Source organism: Diabrotica virgifera, chromosome 9 (genome assembly GCF_917563875.1).
Source record: "Diabrotica virgifera virgifera chromosome 9, PGI_DIABVI_V3a".
Lineage (NCBI taxonomy): Eukaryota > Metazoa > Arthropoda > Insecta > Coleoptera > Chrysomelidae > Diabrotica > Diabrotica virgifera.
Window position 1 is genome coordinate 39,713,565 of NC_065451.1, and position 23,628 is coordinate 39,737,192.

General features: G+C 33.9%; 1 protein-coding gene and 1 long non-coding RNA gene across 3 annotated transcripts in view; both read right to left on the bottom strand.

Moving 5' to 3' along the window:
- Positions 1 to 15,052, bottom strand: part of LOC126892664 (zinc finger protein 226-like) — a 43,821-nt gene extending 28,769 nt beyond the window's left edge. Inside the window, exons 1-2 of one of the 2 annotated variants that reach the window (XM_050662307.1) lie at positions 14,937 to 15,046; positions 14,614 to 14,884 (exon numbers count right to left, since the gene is read on the bottom strand). In XM_050662307.1, the coding sequence (XP_050518264.1) occupies positions 14,614 to 14,848 (235 nt within the window). In that variant the 5' untranslated portion in view covers positions 14,849 to 14,884; positions 14,937 to 15,046. Of the gene's footprint in view, positions 1 to 14,613; positions 14,885 to 14,936 lie in introns of both variants that reach the window. The other variant, XM_050662306.1, reaches the window with a different exon arrangement.
- Positions 15,053 to 17,405: 2,353 nt separating this feature from the next.
- LOC126891798 (uncharacterized) lies at positions 17,406 to 18,013 on the bottom strand. The gene is made up of 2 exons (XR_007700573.1): positions 17,741 to 18,013; positions 17,406 to 17,666 (listed from the first exon to the last, which is right to left on the bottom strand). It is a non-coding gene; the product is annotated as an uncharacterized LOC126891798 (long non-coding RNA).
- Between the last annotated feature and the right edge of the window lie 5,615 nt (positions 18,014 to 23,628).

The following is a 23,628-nucleotide window of genomic DNA, read 5'->3' on the forward strand; positions in this document are numbered from 1 at the left end:
ATGTGAGGCCACCAGCAATAACTACGAGCTAAAGATTTCATTCTAACTATTCCAAAATGTGCAGTATGTAATTCTGTCAAAATTTTATTTCTCAATTTAGTAGGTATAACTACTCTTTGTCCTCTCATAATAACATCAGATTGTAATGAAAATTCAGCTTGATTTATATTGAAGCTAAATCGTTTATCAACAGGTTTTCCTGTTTTTAACCCAACAAGTAATTTTTTTAAGGTATGATCATTTTTTGTATGAAAAGCTAGATCTCTAATATTTGTAGGCAAAGTTTCAATTTGATTTATTTCAAAAATATCTGGCTCATCATGTGTGAAATTTTGTTCTGATTTTATAGGTAGACGTGAAAGTGCGTCAGCATTGAGATGAGAATCTGTATTTTTGTAACGAATGTCATAATTCAAACCTTGTAAGAAAATTGCATAATGTTGCATTCTTGTTGCACTTAAAACTGGTAGGCTTTTATCAGGTGCAAAAATTTGAACTAACGGTTTATGATCAGTGAGCAAAGTAAATTTCCTAGCACATAAATAATTGTAAAATTTTTTTACTCCAAAAATTATGCTGTAAGCTTCTTTGTCTATTTGTGAGTACCTTTGCTGTGTAGTAGTAAGAGTTTGAGAAGCAAACTGTAAGGGTCTCTCTGTACCATCTGAAAAGATATGTGAAAGTACTGCACCTACCCCATAGGGTGATGCATCAGTTGCTAGGACTAATGGTAAATTTGGGTCATAGTGACATAAAACATTTCTAGAACAAATGAGTTTTTTTGCTTTGTCAAACGCAGTTTGACAAGTATTCGACCATTTAAAATTGACATTCTTTTTAAGTAAATTATTTAATGGTTGTAAAATTGTAGAAGTATCTTTTAAAAAACGTCTGTAATAATTAATTAGGCCACAGAAACTCCGAACTTGAGTTCTGTTTGTAGGTATTGGAGCATTTGCAATTGCAGTTACCTTATCTGCACTAGTAGACACACCCGTTTTACTCATCTTATATCCACAGTAGTCAATCTCGTCTTTGAAAAATTCGCTTTTATCCAAATTTATATGTAAATTATGTTCAGATAATTTCTTTAAAACTTGTTCAAGTCTTTGTAAATGTAAGGTATTATTTGGAGCTGTAATTCTTATATCATCCTGAAATATTGAAATACCATCTATTCCTTGTAGCATTTGCTCCATTAAACGTTGCCATTTGGCAGGAGCACTAGCAATTCCAAACATTAATCGATTTGGTTGAAATAAACCTTTATGGGTGTTTAATGTAAGTAAATGTTTCATTTCATCTTTTATTGGCAAGTGTAAGTAAGCTTTCGTAATATCTATTTTTGTATATTTGTCCCCACCTGCTAATTGGGAAAGTAGGTCATCTGGTGTAGGTAAAGGGTATTCATCCACTTCAATGCAAGGGTTTAATGTGATTTTAAAATCACCACAAATGCGTATGTCCCCATTTTGTTTAACTACAGGAACAATAGGAGTTGCCCAGTCCGAAAATGCTACTTTCTTTAAGACTCCCTGATTTACTAAGGACTCTAATTCTGCCTCAACTTTAGGGCGTAATGCAAAAGCTACAGGACGGGCCTTACAAAATTTTGCTTTAGTACCAGGTTTTAGATAAATTTCAGCCTCTAACCCTTTTATTTCACCAACTGACTTTTCAAATAAATGTTTATATTTATCTAACAAAGTTGCAATTTCAAAATTTTCATGTAGAATTGTATTTACCTGATGTAAATTGATTTCCAGAGCATGTATCCACTCTCGACCAACCAGTGAGTAGCCATCACCATCCACCACATACAACTTTAGAGTGTGCTTTAATTCCTGGTGCTCAACCTCCACTGAAACTAAACCTAAAACATTCAAATTATTTTTGCAGTATGTAGTTAATTTAACATCCGATTTTTGTAATTGTAATGCAGGAAAATATTTTTCAAATATATTTTTATTTATGATTGTAACAGCAGCGCCAGAATCAATTTCAAAATTTAAAATATTACCATTCACTTTTAAATTTATAAAAAATTTATCTTTGCAATTTCCAGCATTTACTTCTAAGACCTCTTGAGCAGAGTTTACTGAATTTACTTGCCTGTGTGAATTTTGTTGTGCCTTTAAACAAACTTTTTGAATGTGTCCGACGTTTTTACAAAAGTTACAGATTAAATGCTTTTTATTACATTTATCGGCTAAATGCGAGGTGTCTCCGCATCTATAACAAGCCCTATTACGGTTATTTGACATTGTAAAAGTATTATTAGGAGAGCTACTATGATTATTTACTGTATTATTATCATTAAATTTACTAGTGTTTGTATTTTTATGAAAACTTTTTGCTTTCGCATTTAAAACATTTATACTAGCCTGATTGTAATTATTGTTGTGAGAAAATTGATTACTATCCTTTTCTGAAGTTTCCATGCTTGCTGCAATTTCTACGGCTCGGTCCAAGTCCAATCCCTTTGTTTCTAATAGTCTGGCTTGAATCCTCTTTGACTGTAAACCAAAAACAAACTGATTTCGTATAGCACTTTTTAAATATGTGGAAAAGTTGCAGTTTATGGCAAGTTTCTGTAGAGAATGTAGGTATTCTTGTATACTTTCGCCTTCTGCTTGTCTTTTTGATTGAAACCTAAATATTTCAGCAATTTCAAGTGGTGCAGGGTTGTAAAAATTATCCATTAACTTAACTGTATCCTCATATGACTTGTCTTCAGGGACCTCTGGAGCTAGTTTATCGCACAGTGTATCGTATGCTTCCGACCCCATGTAATGTAGTAAATAGGGCAATTTCATTTCCTCTGGAATTTTAAAAACTTTGTATGCTCCTTCCAGCCGTTTTACCCACCTGGACCATTTTGTAGCTGTCTGGTTAAAAGGTTCAACGGAAAACTGGAATGTAGAAACTTGTGTAGACATTACTGGAGCTGTAGCAGGTGCAACTATCGCAGTTGTAGTCGAGGAACTCGTGTTTGTACCGGCTGTAGTTGGAACGTTGTAGTTGATGTAGTGTCTGTAATATTTGTATCCATTATCCTCGTCGCCAAATGTCAAGTCCTTTGTACTTAAAGGACGTAAGTATTTGTAATGAAATAATACTCGATGTAAAATACTTTATTTTAAAGAATTATGCACATGGTTTCCATTTTCTATCGCAGTATTAAGTATGTGACCGCTGTCGTTCAGATGACAGTAGTACCAACCTACATTCATGGTTAAGGGAGTTTTACACGAACATAACAACAGGTACGACAAACATCTAGAAGATGGAATCCTGCGTTCTTAAAGAAAAAAGCTGGTTCCAGAAGTAAGCTACCAATAACAAACTAGAGAGTGTATTACAAGAAAGAACAACGCTAATACTCAATATCACTCAATTGTTTCAGATAGAAAAAGAGGAGGAAAGGGTACAACACAAGCGTGCCAGAGAAAATGAAAGGGCAGAAGCGAGACACAAAAATTCATTGATTTATTAAATTTAAAAATTTAATTATGCAAAGGACAATTAAATAAAGAATAAAAAAATGATACATGTATAATAATGATCCTTTTATTTCTCCATAAAGCTTGTTACTGACCAGGAAGTATACTATGAGTGATATATTACATCTCATATTGCTCACTATAATAATGAGTGAGCCTGCATAAACGAAACCATAATATACATTATAGTTCCGTGTATGCAGCTTCACTCATTACTAGCGTTACCAGGTGTCCCGATTTGCGCGGGACGTCCCGATTTTCAGGGGTCTGGGGACGCGTACCGATTTGTACCTGATCGGGACACTAAATGTCCCGATTTTCACACACGAAAACCAATTTCTGGTGGACTTGCTGTGAATTTTATAACTATGTTATAAAAACAAGGCACTCCTAAAAGCGGCAAAATCGAATGAAAAATATAATTTTAATAAAAAATAAATAATTTACGTAACATACAATTTTTTTCTAATTTCATCTGATTATTATTATTATTTAGGATTAAAGTACGGATTATAGAATCACCTTATAGTCCAATAAATGAACGGAAAATACGGCGATACCGTGTAATTTTTAGGATCAACTCCTCCGAATTGCATGAAAATTTGGACGGCTTGTGCCGTTGGTTGCTTTTACTCAGGTGGTGACAGTCACCCCTAGTTGGGGGGTGAAAAACCGCGCGTTTAAAATAAGTTCGGAGATGGATAAATTGACTAAATCTAAGCAATTTTAGTTCTATAGAATTTTAACTTAGTTAATACTGTTCGAGTTATTTACGATGGAAAATGTTTATTTTTCGACAAAAAAATCACATTTTCAGGGGATTTTCACAAATAAGTCAAAAAGTATTTGATCGAGAAAAATATTCTTAGCAAAAATGTAGCATAATATAAAAAAATGAAAAAAATTGTGAAATTGTAAAGTTTATAGACCCAGCAAAAGCAAAGTTGTAGCTCATGAAAAATACGTTCTTATTCGTCAAATTCCAAATCAAATATTTCAACGTGAAATAACCAAGAAATGAAGCACTTTTCGGGAAAAACCAGTTAAAACTTTTTTAATAAAGCTTTATTTTATATTTTAAAAAAGTTTCTAGCATCAAAACTAAGCGAGTTATGCCCAAAATGAAGTTGACTCCTTTTTTTGGTAGGAAAATCGTGAAAATCTCCGCCTACTTAGCACCCCAAATGAAATTAATCGTTACCGCTTTAAAAACAATTTACTTTACTTATGTTTTTTTACATGACTGAAAGGGCCTGAACGAGTCACTAATCACGAGTGTATACAAAATATGAAAAGCCATATTTTAACCAATTTTTGTCTTACAGAAAAGCAAAATGAATCTATCATATTTATAAAATCAAAACCTACCTACTTTTTACTCCTTGAGATTTTTAGTATCCCTAATACTTATTAAGTTATTTTGAAAAAAGGGCATTTTCCAATATTTTAGGAAAATGTTTTTTACTATAAAACCAATTTTTTTTTCAAAACTAAGCACTTCCAACATGTAAACTTTACAGATCGTAAACCGTATAAACAATACACATATAAAGTAAATGGTAAATCGGTAACGATTAATTTTATTTACGGTGCTAAATAGGGGGAGATTTTCACGATTTTTTTTTACCAAAAAAGGGTCCAACTTTATTTTGAGCGTAACTCGCTTAGTTTGAATGCTCGAGACTTTTATATAAAACAAAATTAAAGATTTTTTAAACACTTTAAAAAATTTTAATAGGTTTTGCACGAAAATTGCTTAATTTTTTGGTTACCTCAAATTGAAAAATTCGATTTGGAATTTGACGAATAAGAACATATTTTTGATGAGCTACAACTTTGCTTTTACTGGTTTCATAGACTTTTTGAACATAGGTACATTTATTTTGCTTTTTTAAAAGATTTTTGCTAAGAATATTTGTTTTCGATAAAACTACTCGAAAAGTATTGACTTAGTTTAAAAATTATATCGAACAAAAGTTTTTTAGTGCTAGTCAGTTGATCCATTTTGGGACTTACTTTAAACGCGCGTTTTTTACCCCGAGAGGGGGTAACTGTAACTGTCACCCCCCAAGTAAAAGCAACCAACGGTACAAGTTCAACTTTGAAGTAGACAGTAAGTAGAACCTAAAACCAGATTTTCATGCAATTCGGAGTTGACTATGAAAAACACTCCAAAACGGTCATTTACTGGGCTATTGTTGTTTATTTGTCCCGATCTACAACCCTAAATCCCGATTTGTTTTTGCTTATGTACCGATTAAAAACAAATCGGACCTGGCAACACTACTCATTACTATAGTTATTATGAGTTATATTTTAGTATAGCTCCCCGTGTGTGATAAGCTTAACACAAAAATTTTTATAAGGTTATCAAACATCGTAACTTCAGTAAATTCAATAATTTAGCTTACTTCTGGTCTATACTTAGCAATTCATTTTCAAAATTATCTTCATTTTCATCTCTCTCTATGTTATAAATATATTGCTTCAGTGTAAGATAGGACAATTGAATCAATTTAATTGTTTTGTTTTCAGCCATATACAAAAAGGGATGTATTTGTGGACTCATTGAAAATGGTTTCAGGGGACAATCAGAATTTCCAAATAACAACCCATTGCTATGATCTGAATTTAAACAGCGATAATACAGAATTATTTATAGGTCTGGATCCCGCGTATGAAAAAAAAAGTTGATTAATAGCAAGATGAAAATTTGTTAATAGCTTAAGGGTGTCTAGTCGGATAAACTTTGATATATGGGAACACTGGAACAGGGGCTGTTTTAATTGTGGAACAGGTTAAAAATTTGGAACGGTCGGACCACGAAAACGGCACATTTATTTTGTCCGACAGAATAGACTTAAACTCTCCGAACAGAGATTAAACTCTCATGCAAAAATCAGACTGCTATTTATCACCTGTCATAATTCCTGTCATTTGACATATTCTACATGTTCCACTCATTAAAACGCCAATTTGGTGATAAATAGCAGTATGATTTTTGCATGAGAGTTTAATCTCTGTTCGGAGAGTATAAGTCTGTTCTGTCGGACAAAATACATGTGCCGTTTTCGTGGTCTGACCGTTCCAAATATTTAACCTGTTCCACAATTAAAACTTGCCCTGACCCAGTGTTCCCATATATCAAAGTTTGCCCGACTAGACACCCTTAAGCTATTAACAAATTTTCAGCTTGTTATTAATCAACTTTTTTTTCATATGCGGGATCCAGACCTATTATATTTGGCACAAAAAATATTAGTAAGAAGGTACCTATTTAAAACATATAAACAGGGAGTATTACGAAATTGTCAGAATATAAAATCTGTCCTCCTCATATTCTATAGATTTGTTGAAAATTTTGAGAATTTCATGATACACCCAGTATGTTTTGGATACTTAACTCTGCAGCTTTTTTTTCAAGGTAGGTATCTACTGTTTTTGAGAACCATGTGCATACATAATTCTAGTTACTATATCAATACCTTTCATTTTGGAATCGTAAAATATTTGGTAATTCAAAGAAACCATTCTTTTAAAAATGAGAAAAATAAACAATTTTTTAACAAAACTAGAGGTAAAACTTTTACCAATTTCATGTTTGACAGATTATTCTGGTGGGTAACTTTAAGATAGGTATCTATGCAAGATGGGATAAAAAACTATTCTATTTTTATTTTTTACAACTTCTTTTCCTTTGTAAATGAATATAGTTGGGTAGGTATACAATAATACATACCTATCTATTATAATTTTCTCAAAGTATAACCCATCTTTAATTTAATATCTAATAACTTTGCTCAAAAAATTACAGTAGGTATGTATAAATAAAAAACAAAATAACAAAAAATTTGTGATTGAGAATTTTTAGAAAGAACAAAATTTTACTTTTGCAATAAATTTAATCAGACCTACAAGATTTTCGGTTATATTTTTAGTTTCGTGGTAACCAGAAACCATGAAATATACAAAAAGCAAAGTTTATCCTCCAAATAACTTTTTATTCGGTACTTTATTCGGCAGTTAAATATTTGACATTTAATGTCAATTTATCTGCCGGATAACTTTATTCCAGAGTGAAAAGACGCTACTTTTTTAATCTGTCAGATAAACTTCCTAATAACTTTTATTCGGAGGTGAAAAGACCGGGCCTTAATCACATAGAACGTAAAAAAATAAAAAAAGATATTCAAGCTTTATCGACCCCAAAAAATATTATTAGACCCGCAGAACCCCTTACAAAACTTGAAAAAAGGTGGTTTTTGGGATGTTTAAAGGCGTTTCGCCCAATTTTTGAATATCCTAAAATACTCAGTTATTTCAAATTATATTGAATCTACAGTCGAACCCGCTTATTAGAAACCCTGTTACAGGAATATCCCGGTTTATGGAATATAAATTCGAGGTCTTAAAACGTTTCTATTTACTTCTTAATAAATTTATCCGTTTATTGGAATATGTTCTAATTAAATAATACCGCTTAATGTAATATGTCTCAGGTCATCCAATAAATTTCTTGTACAATTTACTAAAAATTTAAATTATGTTCAGTATTATGGTTTGTCGTCAAGGGCCTGTATAACACCTGTATTGCTGGTTTATATTATTAGTGTTTCACAATAAGTAGGTAATAAATATTTTGGTAAGAGTACCAATTCGATTTTTAGCCGACAAATTCATGGGTCATAAAGTAATTTTTATTTGTCTACAAAATTCTATACATATTACCCACTTAGTTGCCAGTCATAATTGTTAGAAGCAGTTTATTTATAATTCACCTAGAGAGTACCTAGTACTTCTTGTTTGCAAGAAGTGAATCATGGCTTTGTTAAATTCGAAAAGAAAAGATCTTACTTTAACCCGACGTGAGGTTGAATAATGTAACAATTCATTTCTTGCCGCCAATACAACTTCGATTCAACCAATAAATTAAGGATGACCACAAGGATTAACAACAAAAAAGCTATAATTGCCGATGATTTCTCAAGAAAAAAATAAGTAATTTTGTTATAATATATGCATTTTAATGAGAAAATATTTATTGCAAACATTTCATGTTAATTACTGTATTCATTCACATACATACTGTAATTTGGAATTTAATACGTAGATAAGTAGTAGTTACCTTACTGTATAATTTACATAAAAAACCTAAAATCATATAGGTACATATACATATTGGCATAGTTCGTAAAACTACATATTGGCATAGTATGCAAATACTATTATTACGTATATTCGGTATTTATTTCGACTAGCCACCAATGATCGGTTATTAAAATATCCCGGTTTTATAAGAATATTTTTGACTGGCACGAAGGCTATTCCAATAAGCGGGTTCGACTGTATTAACAAAACCTTGAGTTGACCTATTTTAAAGTCTGTACAATGGAGAAAATCCTCCAAAAACCCCCTAAAACACAGACCTGCAGATCTCCAAAAAAAGTTGTTTTAAAATAATTTGAGGTTATGTACACTCGACCAACGGGTCCATAAAAAATGGACATGTTTTGTAAAAGCCTCAACTACACGTTTGAATTTTTTGAAATTTTTAAATCAATTACAACCCTTCTTCTTCTTATACTTGTTGTAGATCTGTGGATCTGTTAATTCCCACGTTGAAGTATTTCTTGAGAGGTAGACTGCCAGCTATCTCTTCATCTTTTTGGTGGTCTCCCCAGTGGACGCTTGCCTGCTGGTTTTCCTTCTAGCGCAATTCTTGGTAGTCTGTGCTCCTCCATTCTTTTTACATCTTCTTCTTCTTTAAGTACCGTGCCCAAATTTTTAGGCGTGGGTAGCTTCCATAACAATTTGCCGATATCGTTCTCGATCTTGTGCGGCATGTAACAATTGATCTGCTGATAAGCCAGTCCATTGACGAAGGTTTCGGAGCCATGAATATTTCTTTCGACCAATTCCTCTTTTTCCGTCGATCTTTCCATTGAGTATTAACTGCAGCATCCTGTATCTGCTACCTCTCATTATATGCCCCAGATATTCAAGTTTTCTTTTTTATCATCTTCATTAAGTCACCTTCGCCTTGACCTACTCTGTTTAAGACTTCTCTGTTTGAAATGCGTTGAACCCAAGATATTCTGAGCATTCTACGATACGACCACGTCTCAAAGGCTTCTAATTTGTTCATCATGTTAACCTTCATGATCCAGGTTTCACATCCATATAGTAACACAGGATACACATAACATTTTAGGAACTTGATTATTAGTTGTAAGTTCAGCTGAGAGTTGCTCAGAATAGATCTAAGTTTCATAAATGCTTGAGAGGTAGACTGCCAGACTGCTGATTCTTTTTACATGACTGAACCATTCTCTTCGTCTTTGTCTGCCCCATCTGACTACATCTTGCACGCCACATTGTTCCCTGATGATGTTGTTTCGTATTCTATCTCTTCTTGTCTTCCTTGCTATTGCTCTTGGTGTATTCATTTCGGCTGTTCGTAGCATGCTTTTGGTTTTATTGGTGTCTTCTCTTGATTCAATGCCCTACGTCATAACAGGGCTGATGCAAGTTTTTATAAATTCTAAATTTGCTGTCCATTCTCACATATGGGTTATTCCAGACAACATCTCTCAAACATCGGACATGACTGTGTCTGGCTGTGGCCTTATTTATTTGTCCTCTTAGGTCTCTGGCTTGGTCATGATAACTTGATAAGTCTACACCTAGATATTTGAACTGGTTTAGCTGTTCTATGGGTTTCCCCTCTACCACGAGCTTGCATCTAATTGGATCTTTCGCAATGGTAATGCATTTTGTTTTCTGCATGGATATGTTCATGTTGAGTCGTCGACATGCTTGGAAGAATCGATAAAGTTGTCTTTGTAGGTCATCCTCATCTTCTGCAATCAGGGCTGCATCATCCGCATAGCACACTATACTGATTCTGCTGTGACTTAGTTTGTATCCTAGTTGTAGCGATTCCACATCTTCTATTATTTCATCCATTAGCATATTGAATAGAAATGGGCTGAGGCTATCTCCCTGCCTGATTCCCCCTGGTGTTGGTATGTTGGCCGTAGTGGTGTCGTTTGTTTTAATTTTTATCGTGTTGTTATTGTTCCTTTGATTTATGACTTCAACAATGTTTGCCGGTATCCTTTGTTGTTTCATTTTCTGTAATATATCGCTAAGTCTGACTCTGTCAAATGCTTTCGTTGGGTCTACGAAGCAAATATATGAGGGTTTGTTATATTCTGTTGACTTCTCTTTCACTTGTTTCATGACAAATATTGCGTCTGTCGTCAACCTATCTTTTCTAAATCCTTGATGTTCTTCTTTATTACAACCCAACTAAAAAAAATAAAATCTAAAATTTACCTTTTTCGCTGTGGGGGGAGGCGTAAGGGGGGTGACTAGCTAAAATTCTGCTTTATCTTATTTTTTAATCGCATTGTACCCTTTGTCGTGTCAGGACGTGTGTAGCGTTGTTGGTCTGATTTCTGACTCCAACACGGATGTTGTGTTATCTAAGCTAATTTTTGTGTCTTTGGATTTGTCTTCCTCGGGCGTAATATAATAAAATATCTATTATAGCATCTGTGTACTTCACTTGATCTATTTGTCACTGTGATGTGTAATTATATCCGAGACGTCAATAACACGGGGCTTGATAGCTTGGTTAGTAGAGCATTGGACCAGAGATCGAGAGATCCCGGGTAGAGAAGTGGTAGGTAAGAAAGTTAGTTTAATATTTAAATAAAATACAAATAAACTGTTAAGTATATTTATTTCATTGAAATTATATAATCGAAGTATAACTTCTTACGTGCATACAAAGTACACACACATTCTTTTTTATATTATGACCTGTAAGTTTCACTGGTTCAAAGTACATATTATTGAGTGGGTTCTATTAAGGGCTCTAACCAGTCACTAATGAGTCTATGCAAATTTTGAACAGCCTTCTTAACCAATTTTTGTCTTACAGAAAAACAAAATAAAACCAAAATATTTATAAAATACTACTTTCCAAAAACCTACTTTCTTTACTATATGAGATTTTTCAATCACTAATACTCAAGGGCTGATCCAGGACCAATTTTCGGGGAGTGGCATGAACTTTTTTAATGATACATGCATAGCTTAGGTTACTCCACACTTTATCTAGTTCAGCACAACCTTTACTACCTACTGTTCAGGCCAAAGATAAAAACATTTTTCTGGCAGCAAGCAGGATATGTGTTTGAAACTAAAAACATATGAACTACAAATATTTCAATTTATATTATTTTAAATTCTCGAGGCGAGCTCTCTGGATCCGCCCTTGCTAATACTTTTTAAGTTATTTTGAAAAAAGGGCATTTTTCTAAAATAAAAATTTTTTTTTACTACAAAACCATTTTTTTGTATATAATATCACAAGAGAGAAAATTTTGCCGGCAATATTTTCGACTGGTATGAAAGTTTGTTGCCTGGCAATTTTCGCGAATTAAATTTTCTCGACTGACGTCTCGTGATTTTGTCAAAATTTCATAAGCGAAAATTACCAAAAGGCAACGAACTTGAATGAAACCAGGAGAAAATTTTGCCGGTAAATAATTTTCTCTCGAATGATATTCGACAAGACTATTTCACGAGACAATTAATGCACCATATCAACGAAATATAATCTTTATTTATTTGTTATTACCAGACACTTTCGTGACGGATCTGTCATAATTTTGTCGCTGAGAAATCGCTAAGGAGTTTTGTCAGTAGAAAACGATGCGTTGCTATGCCGTTTTATCAGTTAAAAACAGTCTAGTGAAATAGTCAGAAATAAGAACTTTAAACCTATCCAACTTAGGGGGAGATTTTCACGTTTTTTTAACAAAAAATGGTGCCAAGTTTATTTGGAGCATAACTCACTTATTTTTGATGCTAGAAACTTGTTATAAAAAATCAGGCTCTTTTTTAAACATTAAAAAAAGTTTCAATGAGTTTTCCCCAAAAAGTGCTTAGTTTGTTGGTTACTTCACATTGAAATATTCAATCTGAAATTGAATGAATAAGAACAATTTCTCATGAGATACAACTTTCCTTTTACTGTGTCGATAGACTTCATCAATAGGTACACCATTTTCTTTGTTTTCTATAAGCTACATTGGTGCTAAAAATATATTTTCAATAATATTTAATTCGACAAAATACTTATTTTTTGAGTTATTTTAAACATATTTTCACTCCCGAGAAGGGGCGACTTCTCTAGAATCTAAATCCAAATTGCCAAGCAAATATGTAGTGACGCTGATAATAATTACATTCCAAAACAGTCATTTACTAGGCTATTAGTGTATTCATGCACTGTTTGTGATAACTTACATTTATTACCTTTATTGGTAAAGAATAAAATAGAAAGAAAATTAATAAACGACTACATTATTACATAGTATTCTATGAGATGAACAACTTTCTTCGTGTACTATTATCAGCGAATATATCTACAATTTTATTAATACATACATACATACGATACATTGTATCTATCTGATGGGCAACTTCATCTTCAGTACTGCATTGCTTAAAAAACGTTGCGTATGTATGAGCAAAATAATATAACAATAACACATTTTTACATATTAGACCACAAGATGGGTACCTGACATATTGGGCCCCTGCAAGTTCGGTAAAGGGACACCTATTTCTACGCTCTGCAACTTTATTCGCACTTTTAATTATATTGTCCAATTATATTAGTCCTGGTTACTGGATAATTGTCAAGGCCATAGTCCAAAAAAATAATGAGAAAAAAAATAAGATTCAGGTTATGTTATTAAAACGTAAACAATTGTATGTAGTAAATAAAATTAGTTATTAAAATGCAGTACTGCAAGCAAAAAATACAATTAATTAAATTTACCTTTATATAATAATTGCATATCATATCAATATTGTGGAGCAACATATAATTTTTCTTCTTCAATGACATTAGATATGAAATGTACGTCAATTTGACAATTTCGATTGACGATATGAATTATTTAAGAAAGTTGCAATATTTCTCCGCTATTTGTGCACAATCGTTTCTCAATTCCCTTCCAAGTATTTGCACACCGCGAATAACAAACAATTTGTGAAATCAGATATAGTAGATTTATTATTATTCTTTTTTGTTTTGTTAATTATCAAATTGGATATAATTTTTTTTTATTTTATTGTTATTATTATTACAGTAGAACCATGAAAATCCGAACTAATTGGGGGACAGCCTGTTCGGATTCCAAAAAGTTTGGATTATCCGAAAGTTAGCCTAACTATTGTTTGTTTTTTAACCAAGAGGAGTGATTCAAATTTACCACGCCGTAATGCTTGTTTCTAATTGGTCCAACCGCAGGCAAGTTTACTCCACTGTTATTAAATTTTGACACTAATGACATTTATGAAATTTTGGCACTTCTGTCATTTTATAGGTTAATTAAGTATATCAGCGATTTTTTGTGTTTTCTGCATTATTCCTTTAATTTTTAGATTTTTAGTCTACTTTTATATAAAAACAGTTGTTTTTAGAACTCTTTAGCGATGTGTTAGTATAATATAATATGCATGGATTATCATCGAAAGCTGCTATGATCAACAAAAAAAGAAGATGAATTTGGTGACTTTTCTAGTAAATTTCTTGGGTGTGAATCTGTCTTTTTAGTTTACTCCTCATGGTTAAAAAATCAACATTAGTAATTCAAAGCTTTCATTTTCGTTGGTTTTGAGTCACAAAATGTTCTCGCAAGAGTGTGGGCAATATTTTTGGACTCTAGTTGACTACAAGAGAACCTAAGTAAGTTTATGTTGAACCGTTATAAGCACTACATATTAAAGTATGTATTTATCATAAGTTTTTGTCTTGAGTTTTTACATTTTTTTACTTTCCGTTAGTTCAGATTTGCGGGGTTCTACTGTACTTTTTAAGGTTTTGAGGGGTTATGGGCGTTTCAAAATAAATAAATAAGAATGTGGAAGAAGGATGTGTGGCAGAGGACCTGAGAGAAACATTTAAATAAAGAAGACATGATTGACAGAAATGAGTGGTGAAAATGAGTAAGGAACAGAAACCCCTGAGCAGGGAAAATCTGAGAAAGAAAAAGACCTGTTACTTATCTTGTTAATTGATACTAACCTTTTTCAGTTTTTTGGTTTTCTTCAGATGGGTTCAGTTTATTTATACCTTGGTATATTTCAGTATGTGTAGAATATTCCTTCAAGTCTATACAATCATATGTGTCACATGTACTCTGTGTATTGGATTCCTGTTTAATTTCACATTTGAAGCCGTCCAGAAGAGCATCATCTAAGTCATTATACTCTATTTCTACTTTACATGTCTCCTCACTAAATTCTTGTTTTACTTCCATATTATTAAAATTATAGTCTCCAAGAAGTGTAGTATGCTAAATTTAAGGTGAAATTAGAAAAATATAATTATGTATGCCTTGTACTCACTTTTGTAATGCTCTAAATATTACGGTATCTGTATTTCAATGCATATTTTTTCTATAATTCTTATTTAAAAATCACTGTTTTGACATAAATTTTCAAGTCATCCGTTTTGATTGTTCTGTCACTGTCTGTCAGTCACTTGTCACTTGTCCTTAACGTCATGTCACTTTTCTACCAATGTTGCCATCATTTCAAAAAATATTATTTTTTACAAAATAAAATATGTAAATCAGTGGTTCCCAACCTTTTGTGTCTGGCGACCCACCTTCTGATCTTTTTTCACTACCCATCCCTCACCTCACCTCCATCGGTTGTAAGCCCGACACATTTGGACCAATTAGTTCCATTTTCGCGAATAAAACTATCTAGGAATGGAAAATGTCTTGGCCAGTTGTAATGGTGTGTGTGTGTGGCAAATTAACAATTTCTTCTTCGACTGATCCATTGAAACTAAACCTTACTAAGGATAACAAATTAACTTTGTCAGCAATATCTGTACTTTCGTCTAATGGTAAATAATAAAAGTAATTTTCTTGCATCAATTCAATCTTCGCTTGCTACTGTTGGATATAGATCTCCCTCATAATTTTCCATCTATTTCGATCTTATGCCTCTTGCAGCCAATTCCTATGACGACGTTTTAGATCATCAGTCCAACGTGTTGGTAGGCATCATGAGACCTCGACTTCGGTAGGCATCATCTCTTGGTCTCCATTCCAGTATCCGCGTTGTCCACCAATTTTCTGTCATTCGAGCCACGTGACCTGCCCAGTTCCATTTCAGTGTTGCTACTCCTCTCTACTGCATCAGCCACTCCTATTTTTTGTTATTCGCAAAATTAAATTCCAACAGAGGGCGCTCAAAATTTCAAAGATGGACGACAACGCTAGGAAAACAATTCATTTTGTCATTTGAATTCACAGTTCTAAAACGTTAAATTAAAATCATTTACAGGAGTGTTTTGCCAAAGTAACCACTAAGTTTTGCAACTAAGACATCTTATAAGTTAAAGACGACTCAAAATTATGTTTAATCTGTATGCATTCATTAAAATTTGATGCTAACTACTGATTTGTTTTTACCTTTTTTTCATAAAAAAATCTGGCCCCCGATAATCACACAGCGTTCTAAAAATTATTAATCTATCTTAGGATTTCTAATTTTGTTTTTAATTTAATTAATAGGTGCACTACAGTTTATTTTACACCGACAGATAACAATTTTTAATTAAATAAAAACTGGAAACTTGGAAACTAAGTAGGTGAATTTATTTTATAATAATTGTGTTCTGGAAATTACGAAGTGGTCGGGATGTTTTTCATAACAATGTACATTCTATGTACAGAATATATACTACATTTTATTCATTTATTTAATTTTGCAGTCGCTTAAACATTAAAAAATACTACATTTAATACAAACGTTAAATTAACAAAATGTGTGATTTGGCATTGGTTAATTTAGGTCATTACGTAGAGTATAATAGGAATGAATACTGAGGAACACTGCAATAGTTTTTTTAAGTCGAAATTATTGTTAATTACAACATAAACTGACCGCAAATATGTACACAAGTTAATGACAAAGTCAATGTTTTCCTTGAGTTGATGCTTTTCAATTTCGCCACCAGGCGTCGCCAACTTTGCGGTTCCTCGCTGACGGTTTGTGGACTTGTCTCGTAATGAAACGCCCAACATAGCCACTGTTGCCAGATGCGATTTTCTAAATGCGACTTTCAAACTAAAATTCCCCCAAATTGAAGCTCGAATCTCCCAAATTTAAATTTTTGCCACATTTTAATAGCTTTGTTCGCGGAGACAGTCTCTGACTGGTTACCGACTGATTCCGTTTTCAAGCAGAACTGCGCATGCGAATCGGTCATAAACCTGTCATGGACTGTCCCCGCAAACAAAGCTAAAAAATTAGTAGCAGTAGTACACGGTAGTACTCAAATGTAGAGAACAGTAAACCAAAATTATACTACTTATCAACAGAGAGCGCTGAAATAATTCATAGGTTTTATCCAAGGTTAATAGATTAGGGCGTAGGTTGTCTCATAACTGTAGACCAATCAAAGGCTGGCTTTTTAAAGGCGGGAATACGTCATCCGTACGACAATTTTAAAATTGTCATAAGAGTCAATGCTAATAAAAGGTTCAAAAACTTAGGTTTTGCAATATATTTTGAGATTTTCTTGGGTATAGGTATATTTATGTGGTTCTTATATTGGTAATTATATCAATTTTTCCCTTAAAAATCAATAGTCTGCTAACAAAAAACTAGAATTCATTTAACACTTATTATGTGTGTTTTAAATGGAGAAAACAATTTAATTAGCACAAAAATCCAAAAAAATAGAAGAAAAAGTTTAAAATCAAAAATACTAATATGTAGGTACTTACTTATTATGTTTTTCGTGGAATGTGGAGCACTTTTATCATTTTTGGTGGTATGCAACAACAAAAGAACGAATAATATAAATAATTTATTATTAGGTTAAAATATAAAAAAGACGTAACATAATATTAACATATTCAGACACGAGGAAATGTTTGCTACCTATTTTCTTATGTTTAGAGGCCCATTTATCTTGTAACATTTTATTATCCATTATTGTTTGATAATTTAAGGTATTTGGGAAATGTCCAAAAACATTATTTTGTTTCCATCTGGTTCAGGAATTTTGGAGTTGCTTTTACATATAGCTATGCTACAAATGTTACCACCACTCATCTAAAAAATGTTTTATTATTATAACATACCAAACTACATATTATTATGTGTAATATTATAATTGTTAAACTAACCTTACACGGTTACGAAAACACACTTCACAAGTCATTACTGCCTTTGTATAGGACCCAAATAAGTAATTATAGTAATATAGTCCTTATATGCTTAAAAACTCAACAAATATTAAACAAATAAATGATATTATAAGAAAATTCCACAAAAATATGCAGAAATATAACCACATACAACTGTCAAACTTGACTTTGTCGTACGAGTGACGTAGGCATTCCCCTCCCTCTCGCTTCCGCCCACATAGTTATGAGATAACCTAACCCCTATCTATGAACCTTGGGTTTTATCATCTCCGATTATATGGGAGTAGAATATATGTACAGTTATTTCATACCTACATAGATTTAACTTAAAAGACAATGAATATTGTGAATGTGGAGAAATAGGCACACCAGAACACATAGTATTTATTTGCGAAAGACAAACAAATACACAAGAACTACAAAGAATGAGAAGAGACCTTCTTGGCATAAATATAGAAAATATAATACAAAATGAAGAATTATTTAATACATTAAACAATTTAGCGGACATAATATCAAAGAAACAATTAGAATTATATAATATTAGACGAAGAAGAAATCAAGTAAATAATATCCAACCTCTTTGAATTTAAATAAGAAATTATACAAAAAAAAATTAAAATTACCTATAAAAATATAAAATAAAATATTGGAATAATTAAATAAATATTTATATAATAAAAAATTAAAAATTAATATCAAATATAAAATAAAATAAATCAAAAATAAAAAAATTATTAATCAAACAAAAAAAAAATAAACTAAAAGCCTGAAATTTTAAAACTCAATGGTCTGAGGCTCACCGAAATACCATTAAGAATATCATAAAGTCGATTAGACCTGCACTTAAAATTATTCGTGACTATTTTTAGATGAAGAATGCTGGCATTTCTCATCTGAGAATGAGAAATGGGAGCACTTTTATAAAAATTATATGTTCAAAAAAAAATTAATAATTTATATTTTGTTTATTGGTTTTTGTTTATTTGTTATTATTTGTTCATTAGAATTATTTATTAGAATTGTTTACAATTTGTAGTTTTCATAATTAGTAGTAGATTAGGGCTATTGTTAATTAGTCAAATATAGAAAATTCTTAAAATAATAATGTAAAGATAAACTACTGTAATCCCATCAGGAAACGACCTGGATTAGTCACAAGAGGCCAGGTCATTTGTACAGTACTATAAATAAATAAATAAATAAATAAATAAGTTATTTCTATGTACATTCACAAATTTAATTTACCATAACCGTTAAAATTATCCATAATTCTTCCCCCAAAAAATCCCCCAACCATTTCTGCTTATAAAAATTCCCCCAAACGCTTTCAAAATACCCCAAAAATGGGGGGAATACCCCAATCTGACAACTCTGAACATAGCACGCCTCATCGCCGTTTGCGACATACGAATTTTTTGCACTGTTCTCTTTGTCATGGTCAACGTTTCCGCACCGAAGTCAACACCGGCAAAACACACTGATTAAAGGTTTTTCTTTTAAGGCATATTGGTATGCCAGATGATTTGAAAATATGGCTCAGCTTGCCGAAGACTGCTCAAGTCAGTCTTATACGACGGAGAAGCTCAATGGTTTGGTTATCTTTTCCTATGCCAATCTCATGACCTAGGTATTTATAAGCCATTACCTGGTCTATGGATCTTGTTCCTACGTACATATCTTCGCTGACTTCAAGATTTATCATCATCTGGGTTTTAGATATATTTATTTTCAATCCCCCTTCTAGCGAGGAAAGTTAGAGCTGATTTAAAAGTTCTTTGGCCTCATCTATCCTATCAGCTATTAGTACTGTAGCGTAATTACTGTTAAATAATAATACTCTTGGTTCGTTTATACGAATTTATTTATACAAGTTACAGACGAATTTATATTATATACTACACTATTTACAAAAATTGTGCCTTATATACCCTAGCCGTTATTGTCGATCATTCCAGGTTAAGCCACCTCTGGCTATCGTGTGACGTCTCCGATTCCACGTATATCGTTATTCTGCCAGAAAGTTCTCGAGATCGAACCGTTGGGAGCTGCTACTTGCGGTCGATGACTGATTCTTTTGCTACATTGCTCCCTTCTTAAGATCTGAGCGTCCAGATCAGCAACTCTAGATGAAGGCCCAGGATGGCGGAATCTACACGATTCTCCAGCTCTGCATGCACCCTTCCAGAAGAAATAACAGTCTACTGTCTTTGAAGGGTACGACATCTTCGGGTTCATGCAACACACAGTAATTTGTACGCCAGTTTCTCTGAAAATCACTTCAAGCATGCTTCTCACAATCTTCCAATCCAGATTTTCTACTGCATGGCCTATTTTTGGTAAAGCCAAATTTTTTATGTCATAATTACACACGATTTTCTTCAAATTAGTTAGAGTACCCCATATGTCCTCGGAGCTTGGCGTGTCTGTATAAGACTTTCTGGTCACCATATACAGCAAAGATCGAGGACCATCTTCCAATCGCAGTACTCTTCCAATTTTAGGATGCTGATTTCTTAACTCGTCCAGGCGGCTGAACTTTCTATTGAATACGGACGATATTCCTTTAGTCATCTCGAGGTTTTGGGCAACACAGTAGGTTAAAGAGACGTTTTGTGGAACACTAAACAGATCTTGCTGAACTTCTGTGGTCACGCCGAATGTAGCACTCTTTCTCTCTGCGTAATTTGACATAAATTCCTTAATTAAAACTTGGTTGTGCGGCATCTTTCATCTCCTGTTGGAGGACTCGTACTTCTTCTGTTTCATTTGAGCCAGCATATGGTGCAAGACGATTTATGTGAATAACTTTTTGTTTACCGTTTGGCAACTTCTTAATTCTGTATATTACGTCATTTATTTTCTTCTTAACTTCATACGGACCTTCCCATTGTCTTTGCAGTTTAGGACACAAGCCTCGACGACGTTGTGGATTATAAAGCCAGACAAGATTACCTACTTTGAAGCTTTCATTCTTGCATCGAGAATCATATTGATTTTTCATTCTGTCACTGGCTATCTGGATATGTTGTCGGACAAGTTCATGAATTTTGTTCATTCGTAACTTCAGGCGGTCGACGTATTCTTCGCCTGCAACATGTTCCTCGAAGGTATGCAGCCAAACTCTAGGTCGCAGGGCAAACGAACTTCACGACCCAACATCAGGCAGGTTGGTGTCTGACCTGTAGTTTCACTTACGGCCGAGCGGTAGGCCATCAGGAATAAATGAATGTGCTGGTCTCAATCTCGCTGATGCTCAGATACAACTTTGGACAAGTGTTTACCCATCGTTCGGTTCATCCTCTCGACCATCCCATCTGATTGATGATGCAGGGGTGTTGTTCTGGTCTTACACCAATCAACTTACAAATGTTTTGGAAAAGAGCTGACTCAAAGTTTCACCCTTGGTCGGAGTGGATCTCCAAGGGAACACCAAATCGGCTGAAGAATTCTTTAACAGGTACCTCTGCAACGGTAGCAGCTTCTTGATTCGGTAATGCATAGGCCTCGGTCCATTTCGTAAAATAATCCATGGCTACCAGGATGTATTTATTTCAGCATCGGTTTCTGGAAATGGACCTGCAATGTCGATTGCTACTCTTTCCATAGGACTGCCAACAATATACTGTCTCATGGGTGCTCTCTTTTTATCAACTGGACCATACCGGATGCACACAGTTCACATTTCCGGCACCATCTTCTTACATCATCTCTACAGTTCACCCAATAGAACCGTTCTCGAACCTTTTGCAGAGTTTTCGTAGTACCAAAGTGTCCACCCCATGTACCGTCATGCAACTGACGCAATACTTCTGACACTTTACTTTTAGGTACAATCAACTGCAGCTTAGATTCTGTAACATCATCGTTTTCAAAGGTTCTGAACGAAGATCATCTTTTAGTACCAGGCAATTCCATTGGCTCCAGTAAGCCTTGACTTCTGGACTACATGCACTAATGTTCTGCCAACTAGGTCTCTCACCTTGCCGCATCCAATCCAATACTCTTTTTATACATGGATCATCTTCTTGGGCGTCTTGTAACTGTTGGAGCTGCCATTGCTTATTAACGACGGTAGTTTGTCTCACGGGGCAAAGCTGTTCCTCTACTTTAAGCCGGTGACTACAACTTTCACCGCATGGCCGTATCGAGGAAGCATCTGTATTTGAACGAACTCTTCCAGCCCTCTTGACGCGTCTATTCGGCATGGTGTTACGAATCACTCTCCGTACCATTTCCACCAAACGTTCATCTTTTCTCTTATCGCCTTTTCCCACGGTCAGTACTTGATTGTTTCGTGAAGCTTGGCTAGCTGCTTCGTGTTCCAAGGCAATAGCAAGTGCTTCATCTAAAACTTTCGGTTTTGCTAGTCGTAAAGCTTTCTGTAGTTCACTATCTTTCAACCCATTGACGAAGGTATCTACCGCAATTTCTTCTAAAACGCTGTCTGGCACCTCCGGAAAAGACAACCTCACCACACGAGCCACATATGCTTCAAATTCTTGCAGATTCTCACTTGCTCGTTGATTTCTACTTCGCAGTTGTGCTTTGTATACTTGTTGTAGATGGGCATCTCCATAGCGTTTTTCTAGACGACTGAACAAGGTCTGGTAACATTTTTCTTGACCCTTAGGAATTGACCTTAATATGTCTGCAGTATCACCTCGTAAAGCAGCAGTCAAGGAAACAGCCTTTTCTTGTTCGGTCCAATGATTGGCGGTCGCAATAGCTTCAAATTCTCTAAGGTATATGGACCAAGAAGACTTTCCATCGAATGGTGGTAATTTAAATCTCATATGATGCGACGTTTCGTCTCTCGCTAGTTCATCTTTCACTACAGGATCTAAAGCTACTGCATTAACTGGCGGTTTCACTTTTGTATTAGTTATTATACTCTCTAATTCTTTGATCTTTTCTTCTACGGTCTCTAATTGTTTAATCTTCTCTTCTAACATTTCTTTATTGTCGTCTACACTTTTCTGTATCTTATCGGTTGTTCTAAAAACTTTTTTAATTACCTGAGAAACACTTTCAAATTTCTCGTTGTACTTTCTACTAGTTTCATCGGTCTTTTGAGAAATGGTTTCGAATTTCTTATTATTTATCTTAGACGTTTCATCGATCTTTTGAGAAACGTCTTTAATTATTTGAGAAGTCTCGTCGAATTTCTCATTATTCTTTTTTTTCATCAATCGTTTGAGAAACATTTTTTAATTTCGATAAGATTGCTTGTTCTGCTGACTGGAAGTGGAATGTCTCTGGATCATCTCCGTTCTTCATGAGGACTTCCTCGAGTCGTGTTTGTAGGACTTTCTTCGTCCCAATGCTATCTTAATCACGTTCCTCTAGCTGTTCACGGAGCTGTTTTACGGAAAGGTCTTGTAGCAACATCTTTGGTCGGCACACACGTACTTTTCAAAATGTCTTTCAAAAGTCTTTCCGAATACCGAACAATCAACGCACTTTAATTATTCCCGACGAATAAAGTTCAAAAGTCTTTTTTTTCACTTTTAATTTATTTACACTCCACACCGTTAACACCACTGTAGCGTAATTACTGTTAAATAATAAGACCCTCGGTTCGTTTACACGAATTTATTTATACAAGTTACAGACGAATTTATATTATACACTACACTATATACAAAAATTGTGCCTTATATACCCTAGCTGTTATTCTCGATCATTCCAGGCTAAGCCACCTCTGGCTATCGTGTGACCTTCCACCCACTGCGCGTCTTTCTCCTACGATTCCACGTATATCGGTATTCTGCCAAAAAGTTCTCGAGATCGAACCGCTGGGAGCTGCTACTTGCGGTCGGTGACTCATTATTTTGCTACAGTACATTATCATCTGCAAACATCAG